This window comes from Staurois parvus, unplaced genomic scaffold, assembly GCF_062004578.1.
Source record: "Staurois parvus isolate SC_StPar_1 unplaced genomic scaffold, SC_StPar_1.0 ptg001051l, whole genome shotgun sequence".
Classification (NCBI taxonomy): Eukaryota; Metazoa; Chordata; class Amphibia; order Anura; family Ranidae; genus Staurois; species Staurois parvus.
In genome coordinates this window covers 1,445,668-1,468,916 of record NW_028318847.1, presented here as the reverse complement: position 1 = coordinate 1,468,916, position 23,249 = coordinate 1,445,668, and the positions used below count along the sequence as shown (strand labels likewise).

General features: G+C 42.0%; 1 protein-coding gene across 1 annotated transcript in view; it reads left to right on the top strand.

Moving 5' to 3' along the window:
- Nucleotides 1–23,249, top strand: part of SART1 (spliceosome associated factor 1, recruiter of U4/U6.U5 tri-snRNP) — a 78,989-nt gene that overhangs the window by 7,831 nt on the left and 47,909 nt on the right. Inside the window, exons 2-3 of the mRNA XM_089658035.1 lie at nucleotides 12,561–12,806; nucleotides 20,274–20,328. Of these exons, the coding sequence (XP_089514161.1) occupies nucleotides 12,563–12,806; nucleotides 20,274–20,328 (299 nt within the window). The 5' untranslated portion in view covers nucleotides 12,561–12,562. The remainder of the gene's footprint in view (nucleotides 1–12,560; nucleotides 12,807–20,273; nucleotides 20,329–23,249) is intronic.

The window sequence follows — 23,249 nt, the reverse complement described above, 5'->3', positions numbered from 1 at the left end:
TATATTTTCTGAAAGCAGAGGCCCTGCAGAATAAAATGTTTGTTGCAATTTATGTCACATGATATTTGCACAGTTGGTTATCAAACAAAACTTTTCAGTAAAAAATACACTCGGCCACTTGCCCTCCGAGTTACCCCCCCCCCCTTCCTGACCAGGCCATTTTTTTGCTATTTGGAGCTGTGCTATTTCAACTGATAATTGCGCGGCCATGCAATGCTGTACCCAAATGAAATTTGTCTTTTTTTTCACACAAATAGAGCTTTCTTTTGGTGGTATTTGATCACCTCTGGGTTTTTTTCTTTTAAACTGTAAATAGAAAAAGACCAAAAATGCTGGGGAAAAAAAAACAATGTTTTTTCTTTTCTGCCTTTGGTAATAAAAATCCCAATAAGTGTTTATTGGTTTATGTGAAAGTTTTATAGCGTCAACAGACTGTTATAGATATTGAAATTTATGGCATTTTTTGCTATACGACGCTGTGCTAGTTTAACTGACAATTGCTTGGTCATGCAGTTTTGTACATAAATGACATTTGTTTTTTCAAACAAACAGAGCTTTCTTTTTGTGGTATTTGATCACCTCTGGATTTTTTATTTTTGGCGCTATAAACAAAAAAAGACCAAAAATTTTGAAAAAAAAAGATATTTTCTCATTTCTGTCATAAAAAATATCCAATAAACTAAAATTTTGTCATTAATATAGGCCAAAATGTATTTTGCTACATGTCTTTGGTAAACAAAATCCAAATAACTGTATATTAATTGGTTTGTGTGAAAGTTTGTGTGAAAGTTATAGCGTCTACAAACTATGGCATAGATACTGCATGGGCACCTTTCCCTCCCCACTCAAACATGCACTGTTTACTCCCATCCTCAAAAAACCCTCACTGGACCCCACCTGTTTGAATAACCTAAGACCCATCTTCCTGCTCCCGTTTGCCTCCAAGCTTCTCGAGCGCCTTGTTCACAACCGTATGAACTGCTACCTCACCGACAACAACCTTCTTGATCCCCGACAGTCTGGCTTCCGCCCACGACATTCCACAGAAACTGCCCTACTAAAACTCACTAATGACCTACTAACTGCTAAAACCAATGGCCATTACTCCATACTCATACTCCTCGACCTTTCTGCTGCCTTTGACACAGTCGACCACCCACTCCTCCTCAGTAAACTCCACTCCGTCTGCCTCCGTGACTCTGCTCTCTCCTGGTTCTCCTCTTACCTTTCTCAGCGCACTTTCAGTGTCACATACAACTCCTCCTCTGCTCCTCTTCCTCTTTCTGTTGGGGTACCCCAAGGTTCTGTTCTTGGGACCCTCCTTTTCTCTCTCTATACCTCCTCCCTGGGCCAACTGATAACCTCCCATGGCTTCCAATACCACCTCTATGCTGATGACACCCAGATCTATCTCTCCACTCCCTCAATCTCCTCACGTATCACAAATCTACTAAGCGACATAGCATGGATGTCACATCACTACCTTAAACTCAATCTTTCAAAAACTGAGCTTGTAATATTTCCTCCTCCCCGATCCTCCACTCACGACTTTACCATTAAGATCAACAGCAAAACCATTGGTCCTTCCGCTCATGCCAGGGTGCTAGGCGTAATTCTAGACTCTGACCTCTCCTTTGGGCCCCACATCCACTCACTGGCTAAATCCTGCCGCCTCAACCTCCGGAACATTTCCAAAATCCGCATCTTCCTGACCAATGACACCACAAAACAACTTATCCACGCCTTGGTTATATCCCGCCTCGATTACTGCAACTCCCTCCTCACTGTTCTACCGTTACACAGGCTATCCCCCCTTCAGTCTATTATGAATGCTGCTGCTAGACTCATACACCTTACCAACTGATCAGCGACTGCTGCCCCTCTCTGCCAATCCCTTCACTGGCTTCCACTAACCCAACATATAAAATTCAAAATACTAACCACAGCTTACAAAGCCATCCACAACACTGCCCCTAGCTACATCACCAACCTCATCCACAGATACCGCCCAAATCACCCACTCCGCTCCTCCCATGATATCCTCCTCTCTAGCTCCCTCATCACCTCCTCCCACGCTCGCCTCAAGGACTTCTCCAGAGCCTCTCCCATCCTCTGGAACTCCCTAACACAGCATGCCCGGTCAGCCCCCACACTGTCTGTCTTTAGGCGATCTTTGAAAACTCACTTCTTCAGGGAAGCCTACCCCACCTCCACCTAAGAACTATGCTTGAATCACCTCCTCCAGATTATCCCCCGCAGCTATCACCTTTTGTATCACCTCCCCCTTCCTTTAGATTGTAAGCTCCACGAGCAAGGCCCTCCTATTCCTTCTGTACTGAAATGTATTGTAATTGTACTGCCTCCCTTATATTGTACAGCGCTGCGCAAGCTGTTGGCGCTATATAAATCCTGAATAATACTGGAATTTACACAACTTTTACTTTCTCACTGCCTATCACATTTCTTGAGGTGCTAAAATGCCAGGGCAGTACAAACATCCCCATATGACCCCTTTTCGTAAAGTAGATACCCTAAGCTATCTGCTGAGAGGCATGTTGAGTCCGTGGATTTTTTTTTTCCACAAGATTTTGGAAAATTACCAATTTTACCAAAGTTGACATTTAAATGCTATATTGCTCACACATGCCATGGGTATATTTGGAATTATACCCCAAAATATATTCTGCTACTTCTCCTGAGTATGGGAATACCACATGTGTGAGACCTTTTGGGAGCCTAGCAGGGGCGGACTGACAACTCATGGGGCCTCCGGGCAATAGGGGATCATGGGGCCCCTGTGTGTTTTCCCAAACTCAAAAAAGCCTATGAAAAAGGTACCAGGGGCATCTCATGGGGCCCCCTACTGACCCCCGAGTTTCCAAATGGTCAGTCCGCCCCTGGAGCCTAGCCACATACAGGAGCCCGAAATCCAATAACCCGTTTGAATGCCTGATGGTGCTTAAATTCCTCTTTTCACTTCCTCACTACGTATCACAGTTTCAGAAGCTCTGAAATTCCAGGTTAACACAATCCCCCCACAAATGACCCCTTTTTAGAAAGTAGACACCCCAGACTATTTGCTGAGAGGCATACTGAGTCAATGGAATACTTTTTATTTTTTTTACCACAAGTTTTTGGAAAATGACCCAAAAAAAGTTTTTTCTCTTCAGTTGTCACTTAAATGATATATTGCTCACTCATGCCATGGACATATGTGGAATTACACCCCAAAATACATTCTGCTACTTCTACTGAGTATGGGGATACCACATGTGTGAGATTTTGTCAGAGCCTAGGCACGTACAGGAGCCAGAAATTCAATGACTACTTTGAAAGCCTGAAGGTGCGTAACTTCCTCATTTCACTTCCTATCACACGTAGGCCCTTAAATTCTAGGATAGCACCAAATGACCCCTTTTTGGCCGTAGACACCCCAAGGAATTTAATAGGAGGCATGGTGTGTATTTTGCAGATCTCATTTTTTTTCTTACAAGGTTTTGAAAAAGAAAAGAAAAAATGTTTTTGTATCCTTTCGTCATTTTCCAAAAACTAGATCTGCAAAATACTCACCATGCTTATCAAATTCCTTGGTGTGTCAACTTTCCAAAAAGAAGTCATGGGGGGGGGGGGTTGTACTATTCTAGCATTTCAGGGCCTTGGAAACTGTGATAGGTAGTCAGGATGTGTAATAAGAAAATAAAGCCCTTTAAAAGCATGAAGGTGCTTATTGGTTGTTGGGGTCCTGTACTTGGCTAGACTGACAAAAAAATCTCTCACATGTGGTATCCCCATACTCGAGAGCAGTAGCATAATGTATTTTGGGGAATAATTCCACATATACCTATGGCTTGTGTGAGCATTTAAGTGACATCTTTGTGTAAAAAAAAAAAAAAACTTTGTGTTCCAAGAACTTGTGGTAAAAAGAAAATCTTCTATTGACTCAACATGCCTCTCAGCAAATAGTTTGGGGTGTCTACTTTCCTAAAATGGGTCATTTGGGGGGGGGGGGCCTTATGCCCAGCATTAAAAGTTTATGCCACACAACGCACTCTTCTAACCACCTTTTCTGACACTTTTTGTTCACATGAAAAAAAATCTGTATTTTCACTAGGAAATTACTTTGAACCCCCAAAGTATTTTTTTTAAAGCAGACACCCTAGTGAACAGAACGGAGGGTGCTGCAATTTTTTATGTCAGATAATACTTGCACAGTGTTTTTTCAACCGCAATTTAAAAAAAAAAAAATTACACTTTTTTTTTTTACTTTTTAATGCACAAAAACACAATATATTTAATCACTTTTATTCCTATGACAAGGAATGCATGCATCCCCTATGGCGGAGAGATATGGGGTCAATAAGACCCCACATCTTTCTACAATGTAAAGCATTACATCAAAAAAAGCGTTGATCTAGTGCTTTAAAAAAGGAAAAAATGGCCAGAACCAGAAGTGACATCGCTCAGGTCCTTCAAGGGCATAGAGATGAGTGGAGGCCATCTTACCTTCACTACTCTCTATGCCCAGTGCAGGGATCATTCGATGGTTTCTCAGGTAAGGCTGAGAACTACCGAGCAGTGGCGAGGGGCCGGGGTTTTTTCGGCACCTGTATCTGTGCTGTTTTTCATATCGGCCCAAGTGTTTTGGCCACCGAAATTTCAGTGCACCCCTACTTCTCGCTTTCTTTTCCGTGTGTGAAGTCACCTGTGCCCCCCATTGGTCCAGGCAGAGAAGCGAGAACACTTCACTGTGAGTAAAAGCACTACATTGTACACACACGTTAGATCAGAACATTTAACCCTTTGATCGCCCCCTAATAACACTTTATTCACCCTGTCACCCAGCCAGTGCCATTAGTAGTGTCAGTATATAGAATTTTCACTGATCACTGTATTACTGCCACTAGCGACACCAGATAGCATCAGATAAGTAGTGCCTCCTTTGTATAGTGTCCACAAAAATGTAGTGTTAGCAGGATCAGCCCCGTTCGCTGCCAGCACTAGTTTAGCCCCTTGGCTGTTTTTCACTGAGTATTTTTTTAACTGATTGTGGGCCAAAGCAATTTATGTGCACAACAATACTTTGCCCCCACCCAAATTCAGCTCTTGTCGGACAATTTGCATGGAAACCTAACACAGTTTCTGAATTGAAAACTTTTTTGTGCCTATCCCTCAACATGGACATTACAAAAAAGAATGAATTGCAATCATATTGGTCCACAGACCCGATTCATCATATGCCCGTGTTCTCTGCTGTTTCATATATGCCCAATAAGGACCAGCAACATACTGGTACATCACTGGACTTTGAGTAGTTATACCGGGATGATGCCTGCAGCTACAGGCATCAGCCTGGTATCATTTTTTTCAGCTGGTGATCGGCTTTCATGTAAAAGCAATTTCTTGGGCTCTCCCATCCCACAGGGGAATCTGAGAATGTAGCCGGCAGTTCCATTGGCTGACCATAGATTTGATTGCAAACCAGAATGACTCCGATAATCTCTCTGGTCTAAGAAGCCAGAAGCTACGAGCATTTAATAATTTCCATTTCCCTGGATATTAACAGCGCCATTTTTAAATTGGGAAAGCATCTGATCACACCGATCTTAGTGTGATCAGATGCTTTAATGGCAGAGGAGAGATCTATAGTCTAATAGACCCCAGATTTCACAGAAAAGAGTACCTGTCATTGCCTATTGCTATCATAAGGGGTATTTACATTCCATGTGATAACAATGAAAGTGATCCAAAAAAAGACAGTGTAAAAATAAAAAAAAAAAGCTTTTACAGTATTGCCTAACAATAATACAAATGGGCAATATATTGTGTTTTTGTGCATTAAAATTCAAAAAAGTTTTTGTTCCAAAAAAATTAGCTTTTGAAAAATACTGAAAAATCACTGTGCAACACCCACTAGGGCCATTGCTTTCAAAAATATAAATGTATAATGTTTGGGGGTTCAATGTAATTTTCTAGCCAAATTTATTTTCATGTAAACAAAAAGGTGTCAAAAAAAGGCTTGTTCTCAAGTGGTTAGAAGAGTGGGTGATCTGTGGCATAAGCTTCTTATGTTGGCCCTGAAATGCGAGGATAGTAGAAGGATCGCCCCAAAATGACCCCTTTTTGGAAAGTAGTCTATTTGCTTAGGGGCATGGTGAGTATTTTGCAGATCTCATTTGTTGCCACATGTTTTTGGAAAATGAAGAAAGAAAGCGAAAATATATTTTTCCTTTTTCAAAACCCTGTGACAAATGATATCTGAAAAATACTCACCATTATTATTATTATTATACAGGACTTATATAGCGCCAAGAGTTTGCTCAGCGCTTTCCTTCGGATGTCTACTTTCCAAAAAGGGGTAGTTTTAGGGGATGTTTGTCTTGTCCTGGCATTTTAGGGCCTCCGAAAATGTGATAGGTAGTCAGGAAGTGAAATGGGGAAATATGCCGTTTGAAAGCCTGAAGGTGGCCATTGGATTTTGGGGGCCTGTATGTGGCTAGGCTGCCAAAATGTCTCTCACATGTGGTATCCCCATACTTGAGGGAAGTAGCAGAATGTGTTTGTGTGTGTTTAATCCACGCATAGCCATGGCATATGTCAGCAATATATTATTTAAGTGACAACTTTGTGGCTACTTTCCAAAAAGGGGGCATTTGTCAGGGGTGTGGAAATGATTTTAGGAATGTCTGTGGCTTTTAAAAACAAGAGGCTCTATGGCAACTTAAACATGTAATATTTTTAACATTGCGCTGTTTATCTCCTCCTCCCCTCCCTGCCTGTCTTCAGCACTGCACCCGAGGATTAGCGAGGAGGAGGAGGAGAGACCTTGCAGTGTAATGAGCACCGATTGGCTGCTCGTAAGAAAAGGGTGGGTCAGGGCTTATACTGTATCCCTTTCGCTGCCAGAGCCGTTTTTGCGTTTTTTTTGCACACGTTTAGAAAAATCATTTTGGGGCCTGGAGGTTACATAAAACCCCCAAAATTTATATATTTTCCGAAAGCAGAGACCCTAGAGAATAAAATAGTGGTAGTTCCAGTTTTTTCAGTAAAAATACAAGTAAGTTAGTTAATTTTAGGGCACAGAAAAGCAATAAATTGCCTTATTTTTTTGTAAAATATAAAAGATGTTGCAGTGAGTAAATAGATATCCAACATGTCAAACCTTAAATTTGTGTGCGCTTGTGAAATGGCGACGAACTTCAGTATCCTATATGTTCTATAGGTCAACTCTTTTAAAGCTCCTTATAGGTCACCAGTTTAGCATTATGGAGGAGGTCTGGTGCTAGAATTATTGCTCTCATTCTGGCGTGCGTGGCGATATGTGAATGTGTATCCTAAATTGATGGTTTCATGCGTAGGCGCCCCAGCATGTGTTTTTATGTTTATACATGCGTATATGTGGGGGTGTCAATTTTTTTTGGGGCGGGGGTATGTGCTTGGGTGTAACTTTCATTTTTTACAAATTTAAAAAAAAAAAAAAATCTTTTTTTTTCCCATCACATAGCCTATGTGATGATTTGTGGTGACAGGTTCTCTTTAAGACATCCAAGCTCTAAAAGACCCTGGATGTCTCCCTTCTGCTCCACTGGGGATTGCTCTTTCCTGGGGATTGCATTGCAATATCTCAACGGGGACCTGGAAGTGACATCATAACGTCACTTGCGGGTCAGCACAAGAAGGGGAGGGGAGTGGATTTGTCCGCTCTTCTCCCTCTCCTCTAGCCGACGGCAAGCCGGGCCTGCAGATGGGCAAGCGGAGCCTGGGAGACCTCACGCTGGGGGCGGAGAGGCTGGCACTGACAGGTGAGCCCTGCTGCTTTCCTGTAACAGGGCTAAAGGTAGAAAGAAACTACCTGCCCAGCGCCTGGAACTACATGTCTCGGGCAATAGGAATCCAACATCCCTGATTTGTATTGCCCTGGCATTTTAGCACCTCAAGAAATTAGAAAGTAAAAGCTGCGTAAATTCCAGCATATATACCATAGTTTGCAGGCTGTAACATTCGCATAAACCAATTGATATTCATGTATTGGGATTTTTTTTTTACCAAAGACGTAGTAGAATACATTTTGGCCTAAATTTATGACTAAGTTTAATTTTATTGGATATTTATTATAACCGAAAGTAGAAAATATCTTTTTTTTTTTTTTTTTTTTTCTTCACAATTTTCGGTCTTTTTTTTGTTTTATATCACAAGATAAAAAACCCAGTGGTGATAAAATACCAGATTGCTCTATTTGTGTAAAAAAAGGACATACATCTCATTTGATGACAGCGCCATTACCAGTTGAAATAGCACAGTGCTGAATAGCAAAAGATGGCCTGGTCAGGAAGGTGGGTAAATCTTCCGGCAGGCAAGTGAATAAATAAAAACAGCGTGAGCTCTTCCCATAACCCTGGTCCTCTTTGTTGCAACAAGAAGGCCCCCAAATACATAGTACCCCTACTCATTCGCCATTCAAAATGGCCAAGGGAAATAAAAAAACCCAGAGCCAGTTTTTGACCCCCGATGTAAATCCAGCCACCATCACAATGAATGCCGGGCTCTGGGTATTTATTATATTTTTTTTTTTTCATGATCCCCCTAGGGCTACGTACCCCTGTACTCATTCACATGGGGGGCAGGATCTCAGTGCACCCTTATTGAAGGGGTTTTCCAAGTTCCGATAGGTGAACCCCACAACCACCGGGCCAGGATCCTGTTTGTTTTTTGTTTTTTTTTTGTTCAGCCCACTGGTTGGGAAAAAAAATACTTGTGTATGGCCAGCCTAAGCATATGCTGTTGAGAAGCAAGCCAAAGTTCATTTTAAGATAGCCTTTCTAGACCTAAATGGCTCTAAAGTCTAAATGTTTTTTTCCTTAATGCAGAGCTTGACAAATTTGCTTTGAATCTAAGAGCCAGCTAAAAAAGTTAGGAGCCAGTTTTGTTTTGTTTTTTTGTTTGTTTTTTTGACGAACGGCTTTATTTTTGATAACGGAGATTGCAGATCTTGAATTTGCGCATGGAGGGGAATGGAGCCAAGGTTTTTTGGGGCTGAAGTTTGTGTGTGTGTGCGAAATGCTGTGTGGGCTAGACTCTGCTCGTCTCCAGCGCAACATGTGGGGACTGGTGATGAGGAAGGGTAGGCCACAGTTGCACGGATTGGCTGGTGTCAAGGGAGAGGGAAGTGTCGGGGGAGCCTTTCTGCATGGTAACAGTGGGTCTGCTGGTGGAGGGGGCAGAGGGTGCATGGGGGTGCCGGTGTGTGGAGAGCAAGAGAAACTGTGGCTCTGCTGCGGGTAAGCTGCATGTCTGGGGCGTGGGGAAATGGGAGTTGCCTGCGCCTGGTGCTTGCAAGGTGCTGGAACATGGTTTCTGGTTGCCATGGCGACCTTGAATTTGTCAAGCCCTGCCCCCCCCCCCCCCCCTCATATATCCTGGTCTCCCCTCTATACATTCTTCACCCCCCCCTCCTGGATTTAGTCCCCCCCCCCCCCCCCCCCCGTATACACACTTGTCCTGTCCTCCCCCTCTATATATGCCCTGGGTTTGGTCCTCCTCCCTGTATACACCCCAGGTCTAGTTAACCCCTCCCCCCACCGTGTGTATACATTCTCTCTCTCTCTCTCTCTCTCTCTCTCTCTCTCTCTCTCTCTCTCTCACATACCAGGCGAACATACAGCCCAGCCAGCTCCATTCTCTACCAGAACACCTCCACTGCATGAAGCTTCTGCAGGGAGTACTACCAATCATGCTAAAAAAAGGATTGTGAAAAGGGATTCACAGAAAAGCGGCTACATTATGAACAGAATGTGATACTCAGAAAAATTTCCAAAAATTATGCTTTATTACACATACAAATTTGACATATGGGCAATCGCCCTGGTTTACCATCACCTCAGTATGAGACAATACACACAGACCTAAAAACCATATAAAATGACGCCAAGACCGGTCTGAATATATGTGCAACAAAGACTATGACTACTAGAGTCTAAAGTCTTTGTAGCACTGGCGCATAGGTGAACACTTCCCAAAGGAGGTGTATAAAGAAATTATACCATAGATATCCCATATAGCATATTAAAAATGTGTAGACTATGCTACTCCCATAATGGTTATATCCCAAACAAGGGATTTCAAAAAATTATACTATGGATATAGATATCACATGTATGCAATACAGCAAGCACAGTATGCGTCAAACAAGAAAGGCATGCCTCTAGGCCTATATGAAACTAAACATGAATATCATATATATGATGCAGTACATTCCTATGCCGGCACAAGTGGTTGGGGCCCATTCATCTGTGATATAAATAGCTGTTTCCTAGGGCTTTTAAATGAGAATATGCCCCATTAATTACCAGGATGGAAGAGTAGATGCAAAGAGCAGCGCACTGCTTGAAATGGTTTCTTCACCACAACACGTGGACTATACACCACTTTCTATAAGAGAGAAAACAAGACAAATCCCAATTGATCTTCTGCCTGTTGAAATATACGTGGTATATCTTGTTTCCTATGCAAAGCACCATAGTGTCCCCATCCTGTAATGAAAGAAACAATATGTGGAAAGTCACTAAAGGAGCTTTCACTCCATATAGGATGTATAGGTCATATAGTTCACATAGGACCATGTATCTAGTGTCCTGTGACGATCCACTCACCACCTGTGCAATGGATGATAGGAAAGGAACAGATGTCCTTCATAGGTACTGCCATACAAGGCCAGGGAGGCCAGGGAACTACCGCTGACATCAGCCGATATACCGCGGGTTCCGGCCTCTTCTTGGCGCCTGTGCTGCTTAAGCTTGCCTCATGGCATGTAAAGATGGCTTCCTCCTTGTAGGTCAGCGTGCGTTCCACCTAATGCGCATGACCGGAAGTGACGTATTTGACGTATGACGTCAACGCGTTTCGCCGATGGGCGTATCTCACTCAGCTTAGTCAGGACCAATGAGACAACTGCATATCAAATACCTATTTATAGTGGGTTAAGACCCACCCATTTATGCAAAAACTAACCTGCAGTTATTCCCAATGGAAGAAAACAAGGGGGCTAAATACTTAGCACAGCTGCTGGTCATTATACTACCAGTACTACCAGTCAGCCCGCTCCTATTAGGTGGCGGTCACACGGGGCGACACACAGGCCGCTGGGTCCCCACCGCCCGCTCCTTCAGGTGGGGGTCATATGAGGCGGCACACAGGCCGCCGGGTCCCCACCTCACCCCCTGCCGACCCCTTTGCCTACCGCACCATGTGCTCACCAGATCAGTTCCGGAGGGAAGAACGAGGCCAGCTTGGCGACGATGTGCCTCGGGTACGGCAGGCAGCAGGAAAGCCAACAGAGCTGGCTCATCTTCGGACGCTGCTTGGGCATTTGGGGGAGGGGATAGCGGCCTCGTGAGGAGAGAAGCCCGGCGGTGAGTGGGCTGATCGGTGCCCAGGCACCAGGTCCTGCTTTCTGGTTGCAATGGGGACCTGGCGCCTGGAATTTGTCGAGCCCTGCCTTAATGCATTCTATGCATTAAGGTAAAAAAAAAACACCCCACTAACTGACCCCCCCATCATCCCTAAGCGTTCAGCTGTCTCTTCTCACCAATCCAACACTGACATGGCTGCAGCTCTGCTCTCACACTCTTCATAGGAAACACTGAGAGCAGTAAGAGCCATAGGCTCTTGCTACTGTCAGTCAAATCCTGTGAGGTGGGAGCAGGGGCATGGCCAAGCCATGTTGTGTGTGTCTATGAATCTGTCTATTTACTAAAGTTACCAGAGATGTTTGTAGAAGTAAACAGGCCACGATGCAACCAACAAAATCACTTCTTCAGTTAGTGAAGAAGCCATGGATTAAAGTAAAATATATATCATTGATCAGCTAGCAGTGGTTACAGTGATAAGTCTGAGGTGTTATATATAATTTTTATAATAACTCTTTCTCCCAGTGTTGTGAAGTATTTAACTGTTTAAATGTAAATACAGTAATAATCAGGAAAAAGATAAATATTGTTAGTGGATTTGGGAAATTTGTGAACAGAGAACAGGTCTTCAAAACCCCTAAGAATCATATTAATCCACGGGGTGATATAACTGCCAGTATTGGGTGTGCCTAGTGCAGTAATGCTTCATTTTGTTCTGTATGTTGGCCTTAATTCACACTGAGATAGGACAGATTTATTCTAGAATTCATATTATTGACATTGGGGTTGACTTAATAAAAGTGAAGAATGCAAAATCTGGTGCAGGTCTGCATAGAAATCAATCAGCTGCTAACTTCAGCTTGTTCAATTAAGCTTTGACAATATAACATGGAAGCTGATTGGTTTCTATGCATAGCTGTACCATATTTTGCACACTCTAGTTTTTGTAAATCAGCCCCATTATCTTGAGGGTGGAGACAAAGCATGACAGTGCTAGGGTTGAAGAGCTGCACTGGCTGCTAGGCTAATTAGACTCCTTATTGTTTCTTATGTGGTATATGGGCATTCTTTGCAATTATTCCATACAGTTTGAGAAAACAGAGCTATTGGCATCACTTGCACAGTTATTAATGTCTAATTCTCTAATTCTCTCCATAGCAATGGGATCTTCAAAGAAGCATAAGGAGAAGGAAAAAGATCGAGATGTCTCCTTTGCTGGAGGAAGTGGAGAAGATCGTCACAGGGAGCACAAGAAGCACAAACATAAAGAACGTGAGCGAGAAAGACGAAAGAGGTCCCGGGAGAGAGACAGACCTAGGGATAGGGATGGAAGGTCCCGTACTTCCAAGGATACAGATTCTCGAAAAATAAAGAAGGAAAAGATGGACCCTACTTATGACCAGGGTGAGTGTAATTGATGTTTTCTTGTAGATTGACCACTTACATGCTAACAGTGTTTATACATTAAAGAAGTATTTTAAATTCTGTAATGAAATGATATCTGTTTACATATCTAGATGAAATCATTTTATATCTTAAATTCTCTATGTCAACAAATGTTGATTCTGCCAGCTTTAGATAAGGATGGAACAGCAATGTAATACCTGTTGCATAATTGAAGTTCTGTATATTGGTGATATGCAATTAATATATCGTTGATCATCTTGGAAGATGGAATGCCCACGACTGTATATATGGGGGCATGGTAACAGTATACCTAGATGCCCATGACCATTGCTGGGTGTTCAAGGTTGGGTCATTGATATTGGACCAGAGTTAAGAAGAGGCTTAAAGTGAAACTTTACTCTTCCATTTGCAGAGAACAGTGCTATCTTAGACTCTATATCTGCAATTGCAGTGATGCTGCACACCTGATCAGCTGTAACAACAGCCATTTTAGAGTTTGAAAGATTTGTTGAGAATGGACATAAGAGGGACAACTGACAGTTATCACCAGAAGTAAACCTTGAATGTAGTGTATACTGCACATGTGTTAGTAGGCAGAGTGTAAATGAAAACAAAACTGAATACAATTCAGAACCAACTCTTGAGGGAGTCTATTCCACATTTTCACAGCTCTTACTGTGAAGAAATCTCCCTCTCCCCCCTCTCTCTCTCTCCCCCCCCTCTCTCTCTCTCCCCCCCTCTCTCTCTCTCCCCCCCTCTCTCTCTCCCCCCCCTCCCCTCTCTCTCCCCCCCCCCTCCCCCCTCTCCCCCCCCCTCTCTCTCTCCCCCCCCCTCCCCCCTCTCTCCCCCCCCCTCTCTCTCTCCCCCCCCTCTCTCTCCCCCCCTCTCTCTCTCCCCCCCCTCTCTCCCCCTCTCCTCCCCCCTACCCCCCCTCCCTCTCTCCCCCTACCCCCCCCCCCCCTCTCTCTCCCTCCCACAGTCATGTTGGAAAAAGAAGGGGCCATCCCACAAAGTTGGGAGCATGAAATTGTCCAAAATGTCTTGGTATGCTGATGCCTTAAGAGTTCCCTTCACTGGAACTAAGGAGCCAAGCCCAATCCTTGAAAAACAGCCCCAAACCATAATCCCCCCTCCACCAAACTTTAGACTTGGCACAATGCAGTCAGGCAGGTACCGTTCTGGCAATAGCCAAACCCAGACATGTCCATCAGATTGCCAGACAGAGAAGCGTGATTCTTGATTTGGTTCATATAGTGAACTCGGTGAGTTATTCACCCTGAGGTCATCACAGAGGACAAGGGGGCACTCTTTATGTCTGGAGGAAAAGAGATTTAATCTCCAAATATGGAAAGGTTTCTTCACAGTAAGAGCTGTGAAAATGCGGAATAGACTCCCTCAAGAGTTTGTTCTGGCCAGCTCAGTAGATTGCTTTAAAAAAGGCCTGGATTCTTTCCTAAATGCACATAATATAACTGGTTACTAACATTTATAAGTAAAGTTGATCCAGAGAATATCCAATTTCCTCTTGGGGGATCAGGGAGGACTTTTTTTCTCTGCAGGAACAAATTGGATAATGCTTTGCTTGTGTTTGTGTTTTTGTTTTTTTGCTTTCCTTTGGATCAAATGTGCTATATAGGATTATCACTTTTTTTTTTTTTATGTTTGAACCAGATGGACTTTTGTCTTTTTTTCAGCCAGACTATGTAATTGTTAGAAAATTGTATGGGAGCTGGAGAGACATTCAATCTCACCTGTCCTTGTGGAGTAGTTTTATAGGTGCCACACCCCTATTATATCAGAAAAAAGCAAAAACCCTCACAAAGAAAAAACTAATGGGGCTTTTCAAGGCACCATACCATATGAAAGTATAGAAATGCACATGAAAACACTAGATAAAATAACATGTTTTATTATCATATTTATTAAAAAACCCACACAAGTGGTAAAAAAGACAATAGACAAAATAGGCACATACATAGTAAAGCAAAAACACAATTTAGATCTATAATTAACAGCAATGGGGAAAGGCTCTGGCCCGGGATGTAAAAGCGTCACAAGCAAGAGCCCCACCAATAACATTAAAGAAATAGATCGTCATTCGGCAAATGTATTTCCATGGGACTGAATTAGAAAAATGGAAAATCAGTCAAGGAATCCGACGCATTTCGTGGGCTATGACCCACTTCTTTAAGGAATTTAGGAAAAACAAAACCGTGCCTACAGTGGAATCAAAAAATCAAAACCAATTAACAATGAAAATACAAATGAAACAATAAACTCAGTGAAAATGTAAAGCAAAAATACAGTAAAGACAGAAAATTACCAACCGATGATGATGCTCTGTACAGTAGTAACACCTAATGTGGATGAAGATCAATATTGGTAGAAAATACAAGAAGAAAGCTTAATTCAGCAGACACCGGGGAGGAAACCACCAATCCAAGAGTACATCTGGTCCTAATCGGGAACCATCAATCCAAGAGTACCTCTGGTCAGACAGATAGCAGAAGCCAAACCAATGTTCTAAGGGTCCATAAGATAATTAATGATTAAAGACTAAAAAACTTTCCACAATGAAAGAACAAAGATATATAGGTCTCTTACTTCTCTGAAAACCAACTACACCCCTCCTCCCCAAAGTCAGTCAAAAAATTGCATATATTACAGAGAAGGTCCAGTGTATAATATATTTGATCAAAATACAAAAAAGACCCATTGCTTGGCTAAAATAAATAGACAAACCATTGTATAAAGCCAAGAAAGCATACCGTTACAATTGCGCAAGGATGCGACAACCAACCATCAAGATCCAATGATAACACCCAAGCTTGGCCGCTCCCAGGATGGCAAAAAGGCAGAAGTCCCAGCAGTAGACAAAAAAGGGGCAAAACCTGCCCAAACAAGAGCCCCAGTGTAGTCCTTGCTGCCCGAAAGGTCAATGGACATTAAATAGTGATGGTTTGGCACAAAAACTTCCAAGAGGAAGTATTGTGAGCACATGGAGCGACACACGATGATGACGTCATGACATTGGCTTCATTCCGTCATAGGTCAGCGACGTTGGACATCAAAAAAACATCCAAGTTAAACAATTATCACCAGACACAAAAATGGCCCTGTAATACCAAAAAATGCCACAAGAGGGAACCGAACCCTCAACCAAGGCTAAAACAGGATATAAATCACAAAACCACCATTTAATAATAGGAAAAAATATAATATTAATGAAGGATGGCCAATGAAACAAAATATCAGGGCATTGGTAGTAATTGGATCTAACATACAGAATGAATGACTACTGGACAGATAAACATCTGGAGAGAAAAAACATCATTGGTTGATATTACATAAATCTGCCACAAAACAATATATACAAAATAGTAAGATTTAAACAAAAAGATATAATTGCTTATCCTTTTGTTTGAAACAAAATCACCCAACTTCAACAATAATAATAATAAAAAAGAGAAAAAAATGTTCCTCTGGATTCTAAGAAGCTGGCACAATTCCCTCTAGCCATCCAAGAAGCCCTAGCTCAAGGCTCCTAGATTAACCTGATTCCTCCCCAGGAAAGTTTAAAGGGCAGCTATTCAAACTTTATTACTGTTTGAAGAAAAGGATATTTATCCAATCCTGGATCTAAAATTGTTAAATGCCTTTGTGAATGTTTTCATTTTGTTCGATGGTTGTTTTACTCCATAAGGGAGACCAACCTTATAGGACTTGTCAGAAGTCTTTGTCATGACCAGTGGACCATTTTTCATTCCTGTATGAGGGGGTTAGACTGATGGTCCCTTCCTTTTGAAGTGGACGCCTTTGCTCAGTTTCATACTTTGACTCTCCAGTGAGAAATGCTGTGCAAGAGGAACACATTTCCTCTGTCCATGGACAAAGAAATTTTTGTCTCTGTTCCTGATCCAGTGTGTCACTTCTGAGTTTGCTGATGTTTCTTCCCCTTTTCGGGTGAGTCCTTCTCATTCAGTAACTGATCATTATGACAGTTGCCTCTTCAGCTGGGGTTAGTATTCAGAACTTTGTTCATAGTCAGTGGTAAAAAGAGGATGCTTGCCTTCCCATCAGTGTTCTGGACTCTGCATCCTCATGGGATGACTCCACAGAAGATATGTGCGGTGCAGAAGAGAAAACCAGATGGTTCAGTCAAACATTGCCACTTCATTAATATGTTAATCACCAGTGGGGCACGAAATGTGGATAAGTGGTGCAGGAGATTTACCACGTTCTGCTGTGGGAAGAGAGTGGACAATTGGCAGGTGAATTAGCTGAGGCAATGGTCCATTTTTTTATGTGGAGGTGTTTCGGCGGATAATGCTCCAGTTGGAGAACTCTGAATGTGGATCTACTACACTCTTGTCTCAATACCAGAGTGGACAAATTCATCACAAGGCTGAGGAATGCGGTAGCAACAGACAGATCAGTAGTGTCCTAGGACAAATTCATTGTGATCTACTAGTATCCTCCTGTATGTCTTCTATCCAGACTTCTCTACAGGATCAAGTTGGAAAGACTTCCAACATTTTTGTGGTTCCAGATTGTCCTTGAAGAGCTTGGTACACAGATCTGGTTTATCTTCTAGCATACAAACCTTTTGTGCCTTCTGGATCATCCAGATCTCTTGTAAAGGCCTTGTCTCTATCCTGATTCTATCCCAGGTACTGAGGGATAGAATTTTGTCTGAGTCTAATGCCTACCATGTTACATAAATGAATAAAGGAATGCGCTAAAAATAAATTACCACAAAAAAACGGAATAAAATAATAAATACGAAATAATGTCCATAATGCTTATAAAAGTCCAACCACCATCAAAAGTGATAATCAATTCTGGAATCTTGCATAAATCAAAAAACACTGTGCAAAAATCCACCACCGAATGAAATGAATAAACTCACCAGAACTATATGCTGATCACATTATAAATCCGCATAATAGCAATTGCTCTGGGAGCGATGATCTGTAGAGGTATCCAAAGTATGGGAGCAACAAACTGCAATCAGCCAATCCGCACATATGGAACAGCCTTATCAGCAAGTGGTCACCATTTCTCCATAAATACTGGTAATGCTTCTTGTCATATTTTCCCTTGCGCAGTCGTGGTCCTGAGTCACGCCATTTATCCTCATCAATCTTTTGTTGTTCTGAAAAAATAAGACAAGAAGCATTACCAATGCTGGGCAGAGAGATCAGTGAAGGAAAGATGGCCTCCATTCATCTCTATGCCCTTGGAGAACTTGAGCGAAGTCATTTTGTAACTTCCGGTTCCTGTGCCTTGTAAACAAGGCCTTTTTATTTTATATTTTTAATCTAATGCTTTACATTGTAGAGGAGACATTTGGGATCTTACTGACCCATATCTTTCCATAAAGAGGATCTGTCACTGCTTATTTCTATCACAAGGGATGTTAGCATTCCTTGTGATAGGAATCCGTGATTTAAAAGAAAAAAAAAAAACATTTTAAAGGGTCAGTGTAAAAAAAAAAGAAAAAAAAAAAGTAATAAAAAAAGTTTAAGGTGCCTCCATCCCCCCATGCTGACACATATGTGAGCTATCCCCACAAACGTCAGAGCAAGAGCAATAATTCTAGCACTAGACCTCCTCTGTAACTTTAAACTGGTAACCTGTAGAGATTTTAAAACGTCGCCCCTGGATATTTTTAAGTTCAGTAGTTTGGCGCCATTCCACGAGCGTGCGCAATTTTAAAGCAAAGACACGTTAGGTGTCTATTTACTCAGCGTAATATCATCTTTCATATTTCTCAAGAAAATGTGTGTGTATATATAATTTTCTATATTCATTATAGTGGTATTTTTTTCCAAAAAAATTGCGTTTGAAAAATATATACAACTATTAAAACTGTCTGTTTCAGTTTTTGGCCAAGTGCATCCTAAATTTTCGGATTCAGCACTTGAAGTTTTCATTTTGGTGCACCACTAGTTTTTGCTATTGATCTTGGATGTAAGGGTTGCCTTTTGGTTGTCCTGGTGTGAGTGTCGGGCATGGTGCAGTGGTGGTTGGGGTCTGCCATTTGATAATGAATATTTGCATCTGTTGTGAGTTTATTTTAAATATTATTTCACTTCCAGTCACAATACTATTTGAATTCTGAATTGTTAGTGTAGTAGATCTGCTAATCGTCCTCACAAAGAGTGTGATGCCTGAAACTGTAGCCAGTTTGTACATGCTTTTATTGCAATTACATTTACTTGTATTTAGTGCTGCAACCTCTGCTGCCTTGGATTCCTAAGGCTGGCCATACACTATGCAATTTTCTGCCCAATTTTCATTAGATTTACCTTCAACTATGTAGTGCAAGGCATAAAAAAAACAAACAGAGGGCGCACTGGCCTAGTACATTACCAAAGAAAATTTGGTTTATTGTATAAAAAGTGATAAAAATCAAACGCACATCATGCAAAATACAGCATGGACCAATCTCCCTGGATGGTGTCTAAAAGGGGATTATAGATATTCAAATTGCTAACGCATTTTGAGGTTACGCCTCTTCCTCAGAGCCAGTCTGATTCTTATCCTTTTGTAAGTATATCACTTTTTATACAATAAACCAATTTTCTTAGGTAAAGCACTAGGCTAGTGCACCCTCTGTTTTTTGGTTTTTTTTTGTATGCAGTTCATTTGGATTTCCCTGGTCTGTTGAGAGCAGCAAGGTGTGCATCTTATAGGCATCCTATGTGTGGTTACAGTCACTGTGGAGTCCATCCTCCACCACAGGAGTCGAAGCATCTGCTTGTTTTTTCTATGTAGTGCAAGGGCCTGCCTAATTGGTTGCAATTGAAAGTGGTGTTTAGGTTTGACCTCATGTTATATGGTTTTTGGTAAATCTAAAGCAAAATTTTCTAGAAAATTATATAATGTATGGTCAGCCTAAGCTGTTGGGTGAGGCTCTGGTTGTTTGCGCTAAACTGGATCTTGTAGGTGCTGTTCACCCTTTGTTTATACATATACTTTTTGTTGTTTGTATTATTTAATTTTTAAACATTTTCTATCACAAATTAAAAAAAAAACTAAGAAATCGGAAGGGGTGAGTGGTGCAATCCACTTAGGATTCGTGACAAGCTTTTGCATCTCCTATGGCTGGCCATACGCTATACACTTTTCTGCCCAATTTCCTTTCGATTTACCTGCAACTTTGTAGTGCAAGGGCCTGCCTAAGTGGATACAATTGAAAGTGTTGTTCTAAAGCAAAATTTTCAAGAAGATGGTATAATGTATGGCCAGCCTAAGTCACCAGCAAGTCTGGGGAAAAGCATCATAAGGGACTTACATTGGGGGCAATTGTGGAAAAGAAGTTTAAACTTTTCACTTAACTTTTCTTATATGTGACATAAAGCCCTCTATTCAAATTAATCCAGAGTTACGTGGTTGTTTTGAACATTTACATCTGTTGCATCCTTATATGATTGTATAACTGTAATTACCATTTTTCAGGTGCTGCTCCTAAATCAGCAGGTGGAGATTCTTCGTTAAGCATTGAGGAGACAAAGTAAGTATAAGGAAAATCTGTGCTTAGAGAAATAGTTCACAATCTTTAAGATGAATTCCAGGTATGGGTGATTTATAAATAGTTACATTGGTCCAGCTTGGACCAATGTAACTATGTATATACCATACCTGGCCAATGCCCTTGGAAGCTAGAAATCACTGTAGTAGATGCTGCTATTTAGTGATCTCCACTTGGTTCTGGGTCCCGTGATAAGCAGCTGCCATGCTGTATTTAGAACGCAGTAGTGTTCTCTGATTGGACAGGGTGGACTGGTGAATTCACATTCTTCACCTCGTCCAGTCAGAGAATGCTTTGCATTAATTTAGAAAATGCAAAGCATTCTTTAAATGGTATTTGTACTGAGCTGCTGCGGCCAGCCACTCGGCATAGGACTGAGAAGCAAGTGGAGATCACTGAAGTTAGCGGTGTCTGCTTCAGTGTTTTTCAGCTTCCAGGGGCAAGTGTGTGTGTGCGTGTCAAAAAAAATTAAAGGAACACTTTTTAATCAGAGTATAGCATCAAGTCAATTAAACTCCTGGGATATTGATCTGGTCAGTTAAGTAGCCGAGGGGGTTGTTAATTTCATTAACACCAAAGCAGCTGAAACTAATTAACAGGTGCACTAGATGGGCAACAATGAGATAACCCCCGAAACAGGAATGGTTTTACAGGTGGAAGCCACTGGCGTTTTTTTCCCCTACTCCTCTTTTCTGACTGTTTTTCACTAGTTCTGCATTTGGCTAGGGTCAGCGTCACTACTGATAGCATGAAGTGAAAGATGGACCCTTCAGAGGTTGCACAGGCAGTCCTACTCCTCCAGGATGGCACATCAATAGGTGCCATTGCCAGAAGGTTTGCTGTGTCTCCCAGCACAGTCTCCGGAGCATGGAGGAGATTCCAAGAAATAGGCTGTTACTCTAGGAGAGCTGGACAGGGCCAAAGAAGGTCCTTAACCCATCGACAGGACTAGTATCTGCTCCTTTGTGCAAGGAGGAACAGTGTGAGCACTGCCAGGGTCCTACAAAATGACCTCCAGTAGGCCACTTGTGTGAATGTTTCTGACCAAACAATCAGAAATAGACTTCATAAGGGTGGCCTGAGGGCCAGATTTCCTATGCTCACTGCCTGGCACCATAGAGCTGGATTGGCATTTGCCATTGAACACCAGAATTGGCAGGTCCACCACTGGCACCCTGTGCTTTTCACAGATGAGAGCAGTTTCACCCTAAACACGTGACAGACATGAAAGGGTTGGATAAACTGTGGAGAACGTTATGCTGCCTGTAACAATGCTAGACAATCGCACCCTGACTGCCATTAGGTATCGGGATGGAATTCTTGGACCCATTGTCAGACCCTATGCTGGTACTACTATTGAATGGCCCCCATGCTCGCCTGACCTAAATCCAAAAGGGATATCATTTTTCAGTCCATCCACCACTGCCAGGTTGCACCTTAGACTGTCCAGGAGCTCAGTTATGCCCTGGTCCAGATCTGGGAGGAAATACCCCAGGACACCATCCGTCATCTCATTAGGAGCTTGCCCTGACGCATACAAGCACATGGGGGGGCCATACAAACCATACCATTGAATACCATTTTGAGATGCTGCAATGAAATTTCAGCAAAATGGACAAGCCTGCTGCATCATTCTTTCACTTTGATTTTCGAGGTGTCTTTGAATTCAGTCCTCTGTAGGTTGATAATTTTCATTTCCATCAAATGATGGGGCACCCTTATGTTCCTAACACATTACCCAGTCCATATCAAAATAGATATCCAGCATATTTTTCCCCATTGAGATCTGATGTGTTTTCAAAGTGTTCCTTTAATTTTTTTTGAGCAGTGTATATAGTTACATTGCTTCAGACTTTTTCTGAAAATTGTTACCAAACTGATCTAATGTCTCCAGTACTTTCCGTGTTTAAGACCCAGCACAATTACAGAGATTATTTCTCCATCACTTCATTTCAATTGAATACTGTAGGAGAAGGCTGCTGGTAGCATACTTGGATGCCTTTAAACAATCATTAAACCATTTAATCCCACTGAAATAGTAAGAGTGTAGTTTTTAATAATAATCTTCCATATTTGCAATCATGCTGGGTTCTTTCACAGCCAGAGTTTCTGTACAGATGATCAGAAACCTTTGTGTTCATGTGATCAATAGAACTATAGAAACATCTGTTTGGCAGGCAAATTGAAACATGCATGTGAAGAGCTAAAATGCCAAGTAAAGTTATTGGATATCAGATGGAACATTAAGATAATATTTAGTATATAGAACCTGAGGGAAGAAAAGGTCTAAAGAAATATGCTTCTGGAATTTATCCTACTTACCCCTCTACTGTAAAGTAAAACTGGCCATAGACAGATCAAAATTTGTCCAGTTCACCACAGACAAGCTAAATTTTAATGTGTGTGTGGCCATCCCTTTTCTGCAGAAGTTGACAAGTTGGAAAACTTTTTGACAATCAGCAACACCGTTGATCAGTATATTTTGACAGCTCTGGGTCCTATTGTCAGACTAAAATGTCCTAGTGGAAGGTTCCTCCATCCATCACAGTGGCTAAATGGTTAGCACTTCCTGGCAGTACTAGGGTCATTGGTTTAAATCCCAACCACGGCAACACCTGCCTGGAGTTTGCATGTTCTCCCTGTGTCTGCGTGGGTTTTCTCCGGGTACTCCGGTTTCCTCCCACACTCCAAAGACATTCTGGTAGGTGAATTAGTTCCTGTCTAAATTGGCCCTAGTATGTGTATGTATGAATTAGGGGTGCACCGAAAGTTCAGTGGCCGAAACGTTTTAGCCAAAAACACCCCTATCAGCCATTGGCTGATATGAAAATAAGCACCAATACCCCGCTGAGAACCACCAAACGATCCCGACGCTGCGCATAGAGATAAGTGAAGGAAAGATG